Raw genomic sequence first — 14494 nt, 5'->3', positions numbered from 1 at the left:
TGCCTATTTTTAGGAGTGGGACTGATGAGTTAAAGAGAATATGTATTTTTAAGCTCCATAAATGCAGTATTCAAATTGTTTTTTAGACTATAATGCTTCCCATTCCACTGGTCCTGTATGAGAGTACCATTTTCCCTACCTCTCTGTTCGACATAGGTATTATAAACCCTTAAACATTTTTGACTCGTCTAATGGTTATGATGTGATAGTTTGTTGTTCATTTGTGTGTGCATGCTAAGTCACACACAAATGTGTGTGTCCGACTCTTTGCAACCCCATGGATTGTAGCCTGCCAGGCTTCTCTGTCTTTGGAATTCTCCAGGCAAGAATACTGAAGTGGGTTGCCATGCCCTCCTCCAGGGGATCTTCTTGACCCAGGAATCAAACCCACATCTCGTACATCTCCTGTATTGGCAGGTGGGTTCTTTACCACTGCACCATCTTGGAAACCATTGGTGTTAATTTAATCTCTCTCCAGTCAGGATTTTGGTTAGGATTCTTAACAAGTTTGCTGAGTAAGCCATGTGAAAGCCCACCTTCTTTGGACACTGCAGCCACATCTTGAGATGCAAGTGACATGTGGATTGTGAGGGACCAGGGGATGAATACAGTAGTTTGCTAACAGTAGAAAGTTGGGCTTTTGGATTCTAAGATGTGTTAATGTGAAAATGTTGCATAACACTGGGTTTTGCTGGGATATATGTCTTTATGTGAGTACAAAACCTTCTTCCCGAGATCCCTGACAAACTACCTCGCAGCAGAGATCGTTTTTCTAGGGAAGTTTAGCATAGTGGTAAGCAGGTCACATTTGAGAAGGGACTGTATTTTATGTACCATATTTTATCAGGGAATTAATGTCATAGTATAGTAAAATTTATATTGTGAATAATTTTTTTAGCTTTATAATTAATTGTGTTGACAGTAATGATAAGTACCATGTGTTGACTGCCTCCCTTGTAGTAGGCACTTTAAATAGTCATCTCATTTAGCTCCAACAGCAGTCCTTCAAGTTAAGTAAAATTTTGCCTTGAGTTAAACTGGAACCTAGCTAGAAACTAAACTGGAACCTAACTGATAAGTGCTAGAGCTCAGGGCTGTACCTTCAACTTAAGAGCTCCTAACTATGAAAACCATGCAGTCTCTTGATTAGATACAGTGTGAAAGAGCTTGGGTAAGACTCATGAATAATTTTTTAAACTCTATTTTAACATAAACACAGACCACCACAGTCTAGACCTTATCACTTCCAGGGGCTAATTTGAGTTTGACTTTTTACCATTTGCCTTTGTCTGGGATCTGGCAGCGATGACAACATTGCTAAGGGTTCAGTAATTAGTGAGCATCTGGTTGAAAGATAGTGGGTTAGATTCTGTGAGTATTTGATAATGTTTACTGAGTATGGAGAAGCTCTGTAGTTAGCAAAAACAAGATAGGGAGCTGACTGTGGCTCAGATCATGAATTCCTTATTGCCAAATTCATACTTAAATTGAAGAAAGTAGGGAAAACCACTAGACCATTCAGGTATGACCTAAATCAAATCCCTTATGACTATACAGTGGAAGTGAGAAATAGATTTAAGGGACTAGATCTGATAGACAGAGTGCCTGATGAACTGTGGATGGAGGTTTGTGACATTGTACAGGAGACAGAAATCAAGACCATCCCCCAGGAAAAAGAAATGCAAAAAAGCAAAATGGCTGTCTGAGGAGGCCTTACAAATAGCTGTGAAAATAAGAGAAGCAAAAAGCAAAGAAGAAAAGGAAAGATATTCCCATCTGAATGCAGAGTTCCAAAAAATAGCAAGTAGAGATAAGAAAGCCTTCCTCAGCGATCAATGCAAAGAAATAGAGGAAGACAGTAGAATAGGAAAGACTAGAGATCTCTTCAAGAAAATTAGAGATACCAAGGGAACATTTCATGCAAAGATGGGCTCGATAAAGGACAGAAATGGTATGGACCTAACAGAAGCAGGAGACATAAGAAGAGGTGGCAAGAATACACAGAAGAACTGTACAAAAAAGATCTTCACAACCCAGATAATAATGATGGTGTGATCACTCACACTCACCTAGAGCCAGACATCCTGGAATGTGAAGTCAAGTGGGCCTTAGGAAGCATTACTACGAACAAAGCTAGTGGTGGTAATGGAATTCCAGTTGAGCTACTTCAGATCCTAAAAGATGATGCTGTCAAAGTGCTACACTCAATATGCCAGCAAATTTGGAAAACTCAGCAGTGGCCACAGGACTGGAAAAGGTCAGTTTTCCTTCCAATCCCAAAGAAAGGCAATGCCAAAGAATGCTCAAACTACCACACAATTACACTCATCTCACACGCTAGTAAACTAATGCTCAAAATTCTCCAAGCCAGGCTTCAGCAATAAGTGAACTGTGAACTTCCAGATGTTCAAGCTGGTTTTAGGAAAGGCAGAGGAACCAGAGATCAAATTGCCAATGTCTGCTGGATCGTGGTAAAAGCAAGAGAGTTCCAGAAAAACATCTATTTCTGCTTTATTGACTATGCCAAAGCCTTTGACTGTGTGGATCACAATAAACTGTGGAAAATTCTGAAGGAGATGGGAATACCAGACCACCCACCTGACCTGCCTCTTGAGAAACCTGTATGCAGATCAGGAAGGAACAGTTAGAACTGGACATGGAACAACAGACTGGTTCCAAATAGGAAAAGGAGTACATCAAGGCTGTATATTGTCACCCTGCTTATTTAACTTCTATGCAGAGTACATCATGAGAAACGCTGGACTGGAAGAAACACAAGCTGGAATCAAGATTGCCGGGAGAAATATCAATAACCTCAGATATGCAGGTGACACCACCCTTATGGCAGAAAGTGAAGAAGAACTAAAGAGCCTCTTGATGAAAGTGAAAGAGAAGAGTGAAAATGTTGGCTTAAAGTGCAACATTCAGAAAACTAAGATCATGGCATCCGATCCCATCACTTCATGGCAAATAGATGGGGAAACAGTGTCAGACTTTATTTTTGGGGGCTCCAAAATCACTACAGATGGTGATTGCAGCCATGAAATTAGAAGATGCTTACTCCTTGGAAGGAAGGTTATGACCAACCTAGATAGCATATTGAAAAGCAGAGACATTACTTTGTCAACAAAGGTCCGTCTAGTCAAGGCTTGTGGTTTTTCCAGTGGTCATGTATGGATGTGAGAGTTGGTACTCTAAAGAAAGCTGAGTGCCGAATAATTGATGCTTTTGAACTGTGGTGTTGGAGAAGACTCTCGAGAATCCCTTGGACTGCAAGGAGATCCAACCAGTCCATCCTAAAGGAGTTCAGTCCTGGGTGTTCTTTGGAAGGACTGACGGGGAACATGTGTATACCTGTGGTGGATTCATGTTGATATATGCCAAAACCAATACAATATTGTAAAGTTAAAAAAAAAAGAACTGACAGTATTTCAAGTAAAAAAAAAAAAACTCCAATACTTTGGCCACCTGATGCGAAGAACTGACTCATTTGAAAAGACTCTGATGCTGGGAAAGATAGAGGGCAGGAGGAGAAGGGGATGACAGATGATGAGATTGTTGGATGGCATCACTGATTCAATGGACATGGGTTTGGGTGGACTCCAGCAGTTGGTGATGGATAGGGAGGCCTGGTGTGCTGCGGTTCATGGGGTCGCAGAGTCGGACATGACTGAGCGACTGAACTGAACTGAGTATCTCTTGGATAGAGCCCTGTTTTATTTTATGGCAAAATAAAATAATCAAGATGCTGATCCTTTTCAACAAAGAGTTTAACATTCAGCTCAAGATAGACTTGGTCATTATACTACAAAATAAGAGAAAATATTATGCTTATCCTTATAAGAACGTACAGCAGGTGGAGTGACCAGAGCTTTCAGAGGATAATTAAGGAAGGTTTCTTGCAATAGGTAAGTTTTGAGCCAGGGTGGTTTTTTTTCTTTTTTTCTTTTGGAGCCAGGGTTTTAAGACAATGCACGTGAATAGTTGGCATATCTGAGTTTCCTAGAAGATTATATACTCAAGAGTCAACTTCAACTTGGAATATTTCATAATTTTAAAGTGTCCCTTATCACATATCTTGAGATTCTAAATTGAGGATTCTGTTTGATCAAACCCTTTGCTAGGTTCTCACTTAGTTAAGTGACTAATTTGCTATGCCTCTGTTTGTCATTTTGATTGCTTGAATTTGTGGGAATGAAGTTTATTATAAGACTTGGATTCAGAAAATAATTTTTTAGTTCTCTGTTGCTTTTCATAAAAATGTAAGGTTTAGAGGTAATTTTAATTTTTCTTTACCATTCACCTAGTTTTACTACTCAGAAAAGTTACTATTTCCTTTTTTAAGTCTAATTTTAAAAGACCTGTTTCTTAATTAGTCATACATATGAATAATATTATATGTTCCTTTGTTGTCATTTAGTTGCTAAGTCGCATCTGACTCTTTGGGATCCTGTGGACTGTAGCTCACCAGGCTCCTATGTCCGTGGGATTTCTCAGGCAAGAATACAGAAGTGGGTTGCTGTTTCCTTCTCCAGGGAGTCTTTCCAACCCAGGGGTCAACCTGAATCTGCTTTGTTGGCAAGTGGATTCTTTACCACTGAGCCACCTGGGAAGCGCATGTCCCTATGTATGCAAACCAAAAAAGTGAAGCCCTCCTAAAAGTATTTAAGAGCACTCTTTAGCAAATACATTCTTTTAACAACAACAACAGGAGAAAGTTACTGTTTTCTAAAAGGCTGATGTATTGATACATTGGCCTGACTTCTGACCAGATGCAGCATTTATCCTGAAATTATCTGAGAATTTGAGACCTAAGAAATTTGAGGAATCTAGGTAAATTTTTTTTTTTAATTACAAAGCAAGTGGTGGTCAATTTTTAATCTTTAAAATTAATTTTCAATTATAGAACAGTATAATATTTGTTTCCTTAAAATAACAAAGTTGTACAGAGAAGCCCCAATCCAGCTTTGAACTTTCTTAACCATTTATCTTTAAAGCTATGAAATTAATTGCATGCATCTACGTGCTGAGTCACTTCAGTCGGGTCTGACTCTGCTACCCCACAGACTGTAGCCCTCCAGGCTCCTTTGTCCATGGGATTCTCTAGGCAAGAATACTGGAGTGGGTTGCCGTTTCCTTCTCTAGGGAATCTTCCAGACCCAGGGACTGAACCTGCATCTCTTTTGTCTCTGCATTGGCAGGCGGGTTCTTTATTAATTAGTTAGTTCAGTTGCTCAATTGTTTCCAACTCTTTGTGACCCCATGGACTGCAGCACTCCAGGCTTCCCTGTCCATCACCAACTCCTGGAGCTTGCTCAAACTCATGTCCATCAAGTTTGTGATGCCATCCAACTATCTCATCCTCTGTTGTCCCCTTCTCCTCCCGCCTTCAATCTTTCCCAGCATCAGGGTCTTTTCCAAGGAGTCAGTTCTTCGCATCAGGTAGCCAATGTATTGGAGTTTCAGCTTCAGCATCAGTCCTTCCAATAAATATTCAGGACTTATTTCCTTTAGGATGAACTGGTTGGATCTCCTTGCAGTCTAAGGGACTCTCAAGAGTCTTGTCCAACACCACAGTTCAAAAGCATCAATTCCTCTGTGCTCAGCTTCCTTTATAGTCCAACTCTCACATCCATACATGACTACTGGAAAAACCATAGCCTTGACTAGATGGACCTTTGTTGGCAAAGTAATGTCTCTGCTTTTGAATATGCTATCTAGTTTGGTCATAGCTTTTCTTCCAAGGAGCAAGCGTCTTTGGCTGCAGCCACCACCTGCAGCGATTTTGGAGCTCAAGAAAATAACGTCTGTCACTATTTCCATTGTTTCCCCATCTGTTTGCCATTGATCTTCATTTTTTGAATGTTGAGTTTTAAGCCAGCTTTTCATTCTCCTCTCACTTTCATCAAGAGGCTCTTCAGTTCCTCTTCACTTTCTGCCATAAGGGTGGTGTCATCTGGGTATCTGAGGTTATTGATATTTCTCCTGGCAATCTTGATTCCAGCTTGTGCTTCATCCAGCCCAGCATTTCACATGATGTACTCTGCATATAAGTTAAATAAGCAGGGTGGCAATATACAACCTTGACGTACTCCTTTCCCGATTTGGAACCAGTCTGTTGTTCCATGTCCAGTTCTAACTGTTGCTTCTTGACCTGTATACAGATTTCCCAGGAGGCAAGTAAGGTGGTCTGGTTTTCCCATCTCTTTAAGAATTTTCCACAGTTTGTTGTGATCCACAGAGTCAAAGGCTTTGGTGTAATCAATAAAGCAGATGTTTTTCTGGAATTTGCTTGCTTTTTCTGTGATCGAACAAGATATTGGCAATTTGATCTCTGGTTCCTTTGCCTTTTCTAAATCCAGCTTGAACATCTGGAAGTTCTTGGCTCAGGTACTGTTGAAGCCTGGCTTGGAGAATTTTGAACATTACTTTGCTAGCGTGTGAGATGAGTGCAATTGTGTGGTAGTTTGAGCATTCTTTGGCATCGCCCTTCTTTGGCATTGGAATGAAAACTGACCTTTTCCGGTCCTGTGGCCATGCCTGAGTTTTCCAAATTTGCTGGCGTGTTGAGTGCAGCACTTTAACAGCATCATCATTTAGGATTTGAAATAGCTCAACTGGAATTCCATCACATTATTAATTGTTCTTATCGAAATTTAACTGAATCTTTTCAGTGGGTCTCTGCAACCTTAGTTTATTTCTTTTTAAATATCCTAGGAAGTGTTGATACTTTCTTTGCAGTACAGTCTTGATAAAAATTTTTTTTGTTATTGAATAATACCAATCTCAGGTTAAGATGTTTGATGGACTCTAGTCTTTTTAAAATTATGAAGCATTGCAAATTGGAATTGACTCTCTGAGTATAAGGAGTTCAATAAACTCACTATCTTAGGGTTCTTCCTGGTGATCGAGTGGTTTAGACTCTGAGATCACAATGCAGAGGGCATGAGTTTGATCCCTAGTCAGGGGACTAAGATCCTGCATGTTACAGGCAATGGCAAAAAATAAATAAATAAATAAACTCAGTATCTTAAAGGGCCAAAGCTTCTTCCAGCTGGCACGTTACAGACACCATGTAGTTCAGTGGCTGTCCTGTGTGTACTGTCCGCAGACTGGGTATCGTGTGTGTCTGTATGGACTAGAGAATGGATGTCTGTGACAGGAAACATGTAACCCTGGTGAGTGAGTCTCCACTGAGCACCCTGAATTCCAGGGAAAATGTCTGGATTTGCAGAAGAATTAACATGCAGTATACTCTTGCTTCAGTGGAGAAAAGTGAAGGGAGGTAACTTTGTGCTGGAGGAGTTCTAGCAGCTTTTGACTTTGAAAAATATGAAGAATCAAAGACATAGGATAAGAATCAAAGACAATGAAGTAATGAGAAAGAGCCAGCAGAAATGTAGTTTGACATCGGCTAATAGGTTTTTCCCTGGAACTGTGCACTGATAACTTGGTTGCTGGTTTATAATATGGGCAGCTTGTTTGGCTGGTGGCATCTGGGCTGCTGAGGAAGAGCAGATGGTGGTATGCGAGAGGCTAGCACAGACTCTTGGATTCCTTGCCTCATTGGCTCAGCACCCCACTACCTAAAGGGAAGAACCTGCCTTTGTGGTTTCTTTAGGCTCGTCTTGCTGATACACAGTGCAGCCTGGAGACCTTGAAGAAAAACGGAGCACGGCGGGTATGTCAGTCGTTCAGAAGCTTCTCTAGCTGCTGCCTTCCCTGTGCACTAATGACAGGAGGAGCCTGGAGGAAACTAGCTCCAAAAGGGGGCCCTTTAGCATGAGGTGGGCAGAAAGATCCTGGGGTTCCCTGGAAGGATGACAGTTACCTCCAGAGCACTGTCTGTATAAAGAAGACTGTAAACCACTAAAGGGAGAAAGAGCCATAAAAGTGCGGTACTCTTTCTGTTTGTAAATGTAGACTTTTACTTCAGTTTAAAAAAAAAATGTAAACTGTACTTGAAATTCTTCTGTTTGGGCTGAAGTATCACTGCCTCGTTTCACTGTAGAGGGAAATTTAAGGAGGAAGGTTTAAATACAATCCTTTTGGCCTTTACAGTCTGGGGTCCCAAGGAAGACAGTTTCTTTTCGTGTTGTACAAAGTCATTTGTAAAAACTAAACATTTTAAAAAGATGGTTAAAACATTTTTGAGTATGTAATTTTAGGAAGGTTGCAGCCTCTAATTTTTTTCCTCAAGAAGCATGTTAATCGGTATGCCTCTTTCTCCTCAAGGCATCATTGCTCAAGAAAGGCACATCCAGTTAGAAAACGCTCTGTCTCGGCCTTTCTGTTTCAGAAAGCGGTGCTCGCGGGACCTGGTCAGCCTGCTCCCCATGGTGTGCTGACTGCTTATCCGTGCTCTTTGTTGTCTCTGGTCTTTGCATGACTCAGTGTTAGTCAGAGGCCAAACGAAGAAATCCCAGGGGAGATTGTGACTGGCTCCCTTTTTTGGGTGATAGCTTTTATTTAATTTACTCGGTCATGTAATGTAGGCAGATATTAACAGTTTGAGAAATCCTAAAGGAATGTCAGTTCCAAGCACAACATCTTTATAAGAAAACAGTTGTGAATTCGCTAAAATGTGAACTTAGTTAAACAGATTTTTATACCTTGTTCTCCCTATTTTCTGCTCAGAGTAATTTTGTCTGTTTAATGGGAGATCGTGGGCTGCCCTAAAAGTGGAAGACTGAAGTTGAACAACAGTGAAAAGAACCATTTGCTGAACATTTTCTGTACCTGTGGCATACTGATTGTTGATTGATTGTCTCACTAAAGTCACCCTAAAACCACATGAATTTGGTGATGTTACCCCAATTTTCAGGAGGGACGAAAGCTCAGAGACGTTAAGAGACTTACTCAAAGCCAGACTGGTGGTAGGCGGTAAAAGGCAGAGTTGGAACAAAGATCTGTCTGGTTCCAAGTGCAAAGCGCTCAGCCTCCTGTCACATTGCCGCTATCGTGCTTCAGAGGGTAGAGAATCTTGGTAGATCTCGGACAGACGAAAAAGCAGTCTGGTTCTTTGGTGGTTCATTTGCTTACTCTCTGTGTCTCCCCTTCTTCCCCAGCACCCAGCATGTGCATGACGCACACTCAATAAATATTTACTGAAAGAACAATTAACCACGGAAAATGGAAGTGAAAGGACATTTTTGTAAAATTTTTGCAACTATATGCTGTATTTGTAAGTATAGTAAAGTACATCTTAGACTAATATTTCTCAGGTTTATTCATGGCACATATAGATATTTGAATAAGAATAAAACATTTACAGTTCTATATGATTTCTGGAGATTATCAACAGCCTGACCTCTCATTTCCCTCCTCCTAACCAGCCTCCCCACTGAGAGAGTCTTGATTCTCTTTATTTCACACTGCTGTTAGATTGTCCTTTCCTTCTCTCTCTCCTCCATTGCCCAAGAAATTATTGTCACATCTTTGCTTTTGTAGCTTCCTCTCCCTTTGATTGCAATTCCTTTCCCCATCTTTTTGGTTTGACTTTTAAAACAAAACAAAACATTCAGGTCTTGGCTTGCGTGTCTTCTCTGACTCCTTCCAACCTAATTAGTTCCCCTCTTTATGTTCCTCTCAGAGTACTTGTCATGCTGATGATTGTATAATTGGGTACACGTCTGTCTGTTTCTTTGCACAGCCTGTATTGTAAGGTCCATGAGGGGAGTGAATAGAATGTTTTTATGTGTGTGTCGTGGTGCCTGGTTCATGGTAGGCAGGCAGTAAATGTGGAATGAAAAATAAGTAAACGGTGTAGCTTGCACAGTTCCACCATACATCTCACAGAACCATTCCATTTTAGAAATGGAGCCTCTCAGCTCTAGCCCCTCCTCCCATTTAGAGATGAGGATGACGCTCTGCAGTCCTACAACTAAGTAATTAATAATTAGCTGCACAGCTGAAAAACAGAGCTCCCGAGTTCTAGCCCAGTGTCCTTTCTTTCATTGTTTTTTTTTTAAAAAGGATTTTTTTGCTTATTATAAAGGCAGTAGTTGTTTAATGTAGAAAATTTGGAAGATACAGATAAACAAAACGGAAAAGTAGAAAATAAAAACATCCTATTCCCACCACCATCCAGACATGTTTATCTGTGTGTTCTATGACTGTGTGATGACCACAGCGTGCATTTACTGAATCCCATGTTTAGGACAGGCACTGTCATAAGTGCTTTGTAGGTATTTCATCATTTATGATAGCACCCCTGTGGGATGAATACTGTTATCCGCATTTTCCAGATGAGGAAATGAAGGCATACAGATGTTATCTTAAGGTCATACAGCTGGAAAGTGGTAGAGAGAGACAAGATTTAAACCCAGGCAGTCTAGCTCTAGAGTTTATATTCTTAACTCTTACATTCTTAACTATGATTCCATTCTGTCTCTATGCATATTATTTCATAATCTTTTTAATTGAGATCAGTGTATATACAGTAATGGGCACCCTTTCTAGGAGTACAGCTTAGTACATCTTGGTAAAAGGCAAGCAACAGCCACAACCGAGAGAGACTATTTCCATCAGAAACACTCCCAGCTTCTGGCAGCCACTGATCTTATTTCTGCCCTTACAGTTTGCCTCTTCTTGAATTTCATATAAATGTGTGGTCATTTAACGTGTGGCCTTTCGTGTTTGTCTTGTTTCACTTAGCACAGTGCTTCTCAGGTTCATATGTACTGATGTCTATACCTGCAGTTCAGGGATTTTTAAAAAATCACTGAATAATATTTCATTGTATGGATACACCACAATTTTTATTCTGTTCACAAGGTAAAGGACATTTGGATTTCCCCCCTCCCTAGTTTTTGGCAATAAAACTGCTCTGAATATTCATGTACAGCTCTTTATGTGGTCATTTGTTTTCATTTCCCTTTGTTTGAATACTCAGGAATGAGATTACGGGATTGTATAAGTTTAACTTTCCAAAGTGGCATTATCATTTTGCATTCTGCCCAGTGTCTGAAAGTCCCAGTTGTTCCCCATCCTCGCCAGCAAATTATTTCATCAGTAGTATTTGTATTCTGATGTGGGCTACATCGATGGGGTCGCAAAGAGTCAGACATGATTGAGCAACTTAACACTTTCACTTTTTCATTAGCCAAATAAATCTCTTCGCACAGTCTTGTTGGGAAAAGTTGTTGCTTAAATTTTCTGATATTTTTTCTTTTTCATTTCCCATTTGCTTTCCTTTCCATTTTACAAATGTTTATTGATCATCCTGCAATGCAGGGGGGTGGATGAGGATGAGTGAGTCTACTCGGAGCCCTCCAGTTGGTCCCTGGAGTGGAGGCTATGCATGTGATGGTGATGCCGTAGATTATTAAATGACTCTTAGACTTCACCTGTTTTCCTGTTGGAACAAATTGCTCTGCATGGAGGTTTTTGCTTCTGTGTCTCTGCCCTGTATGCCTTGCACAGCTTTCAAGTGCGTATGAGCCTTGTGAGGAGAGGAATATGGTGCCACATCGGGCACCAGCTGTGCCGCCAGCCTTTCACCACCACCTGCTTCAGGTGGAAATGCCAGGGAGTATCATGGTGGCAGCTGTTGCTATAATGAGCTGGGTAGGGTTTTCAGCTCACTCTGTTAGTGTAGTCGCCCCAGTCGCCGCCTCAGTGACTTGCATGGTGGGACTGTGACGTCTAAGGAGCAGAATCAGATGGTGAGAGAAAGTGCGGCCAACGAGGTGGGAGTGTGGGTCTTACCTGTGGATCTCAGGTTCGGGGCTGCCACTGTTGCTGCAATGCACTGTCTCTGACGTCAGTCAGCTTCTTAAGAGCCTTTGTTTTCTTTCTAAAAGAGCAAGTCAAGTATGTCTCGAGCTGTATCTTTTTTTGGAGATTTTTATCAGCAAAATACTTTGCTAAGAAATGTGTCTCTTCACTCATTTCGTTCATTCATTGGGCACCTTTACTAGCTAACCACTGTTTGTGGTTCCCTTCTTAGTGTTGTGATACGGCTTGTTTCAAAGTAAATTCTTTGAGTTTTTCTCTTAGTATCTTCCCCTCCTTCCAGTTTGATATCTTTGATCTATAAACATTTTAAAAGCAAATGTCAAGTGAAATAAAATAGTATTATAGCTCCTTGTTCCACTTTGGTGCCGACTTTGCACAAGAAAGGAGGGAGGAGGAGGAGAGAAGAGAGCTGGGTCATGTGATGCTGCTTGTCTGGCAGAAGCCTTTTGGTTCTGAGCAGAGAAACCAACTGTTTACTATTTTGGGTGAATGAGGTTGGTTGGTTGCTACGAGCATTTTCTCTCAGGGAACCCTCCTGTCTTCCAGCTCTACACGTCGAAATCATCCCAGTGCTGCTTTTTGGCATTTGGGCAGAGGAGGGAGGTGTCTGTGTCGAGGCCCAGTGCTGACAGGAAGAAATGTTTTCCAGGAGACTTACTGATTCTGACCTTCTGCTGTCACTGCCTTTAATGCCACACTCCCTAAGTAAACTTGGGGTCTGGCTGTTCTTGCAGGTCCGAGGGCTGCAGAAATGAAGTACCCACTTTAACTAAAAGAGCCATGCTGATCAGATTTACTGCACATAATAAATGGACTCTTTAAAGAGCGAGGGCAGGAGGATGAGTTTGTTGCAACACTGGCCTTTGGAGTCTCACCTCTCCCCCAGCATGCTGGAGGAGAGGGCCAGGATTTATCAGCCCACCTGCAGGATCCTGCCGCTCCCATGGATTGTCCTGAAGCCGGGGAAGGACAGCCGCTCAGCCATGTGCCTGGCCCCTTATCACAGTTTACGGGAAGGTTGGCATATTTGTCCCTTGGGGATTTGCATGTATTTTTTGTCTTCGCCTCTGTTTACTGCTGTCTTTTTTATCCCCTCCCTGTTTCTCTATAGCCATGCACGCTTTGACTTTGGATGGTTTATCCTTTGGATGGTTTTTATTGAAGCTTATTGAGCACTAAGCAGATAGATAACTGAGCAGGGACCTGTAGGGTGTATTTCATGACCTGATGGGACAGTGTCTAGGATGTTTCACTTTATTACTCCTTTCCTTTCACCCGTGCAGAGCTCATGTATCAAATTGAGATTATGGAAGAAGAAAGAAAAGTCTTTTCTTTAGTAAGGTGGGATTCTTCCCATGTATGTAGATCAAACACAGTGTTTTTATTAGTAAAACATACACTGGCCATGAGTACTATACTGATCAGTAGGAGCTGTTGATGATGACTTCAGTTTCTTCTATTAAGTACTGAAAGCAGATAGATAACCTCTAAGAGCTTGTAACACTAAGACACCATAATTTAAAATAAAATACCACTTGAAAGGTTTTTCTTTATATTGCATGTTAGTTTTGGTTAGGGTGGACAGTTTGAACTAGCCTTGCAGTCTTTTGTGTAATTGCAGAATTAGAATCATATCCAAGTCTATGGAAGACAGCAGGAAACTATTTATAAGGGAACACCCATGAGGAGTTTTCCTTGAGACCATCTCTTGGAGTTCTGGGGGTGGGGGGGGAATATTGAAACTGCTGGAAAAAAAGTCTTTCAGAGGGTTTCTGGGTTATGAAAAATAGGAGGATACAGACTTGATCCAAATTCTATCAAATGTAGATGGAAAAGAATTATTAACATTTACCTTCTCCTAGCTTGGAAATCTTCTATTATCCATGATCAGAATTTAAATACAGTCTCTACTATTGGTCACATAAATTCTGCTTCTCTAAAAACTTGGATATAACTTTTGAATTTTTGAGATTTCTTTGGGACTTTACTAACATTTGACAGGATGAGTTGAGCATGTGGCATCACAATGAATGAGTTCATTGAATAGGTCATGAGTGTTTATTGGTGCCCTGTTTGCAAAGAGAATACTTTAAAAAACTGGTCGAGAGGCAGTTGATTTTTCTTTGAATATCTAGATGTGTTCTGGACTAATGTCAAGGGAACACCATGGCAACATTAGTGGGAAGACTGAGCGGCAGAGAAAATATGACTCAGGACTTAAGACTTTGTGCTGCTGTGTTGACTTTTTATATTCCAGGGAACTGTGGTGTTTTAGATTCCCAGTCTGATCATTACGAGCATCTTTAAATGCAGGAGTATATAGGAAATAGAAATGCAGAGTTCTTTTCATAAGTAGGGTCAGAATGGTAGTTTTAGACAACTGTCCTAAGCAATTGACTGTATGTTTTTCTGGCTTTAAACCACACTTAGAACCCTGTATTTAGAATTCTGTATGTCTTCCTGATCTCAAGTAGACTCATATTTTACTTTCTACAAATATATATAAACATTGTTTTTTTTAATATTATCATTTTGTAAACTGCAGAAAAGAAATAGGCTGTGCATTAGATAGATGCTTGATGTTACTTCTTTCGAGGTGAAGCAGGTGTCTGAAGAGTAAAGATAGTTCTTCCTTTAAATACTCAAAAGAAACTCAGTGGAAGTAACTTCCTACTCTTGTGCTTTATTATTATCAATGAATCTTGAATAATATTTTTTCTTCTTTCATAGTTTCTTAATTGTCTTTTTTTTTCTT

At 40.6% G+C, this 14494-nt stretch overlaps 1 protein-coding gene across 2 annotated transcripts in view; it reads left to right on the top strand.

Annotated features, from left to right (window-relative positions):
* MRTFA (myocardin related transcription factor A) overlaps positions 1 to 14494 on the top strand; it is a 176145-nt gene that overhangs the window by 100527 nt on the left and 61124 nt on the right. Inside the window, exon 1 of one of the 2 annotated variants that reach the window (XM_005207445.5) lies at positions 9088 to 12756. The exons of the other annotated variant lie outside the window; for it this stretch is intronic. Within the exon in view, the coding sequence (XP_005207502.1) occupies positions 12549 to 12756 (208 nt within the window). The 5' untranslated portion in view covers positions 9088 to 12548. Of the gene's footprint in view, positions 1 to 9087; positions 12757 to 14494 lie in introns of those variants that run through there. 2 annotated transcript variants of the gene reach the window in all.

Source organism: Bos taurus, chromosome 5 (genome assembly GCF_002263795.3).
Source record: "Bos taurus isolate L1 Dominette 01449 registration number 42190680 breed Hereford chromosome 5, ARS-UCD2.0, whole genome shotgun sequence".
In the NCBI taxonomy this organism is placed as follows: Eukaryota; Metazoa; Chordata; class Mammalia; order Artiodactyla; family Bovidae; genus Bos; species Bos taurus.
This window is presented reverse-complemented; position numbering and strand designations above follow the sequence as displayed.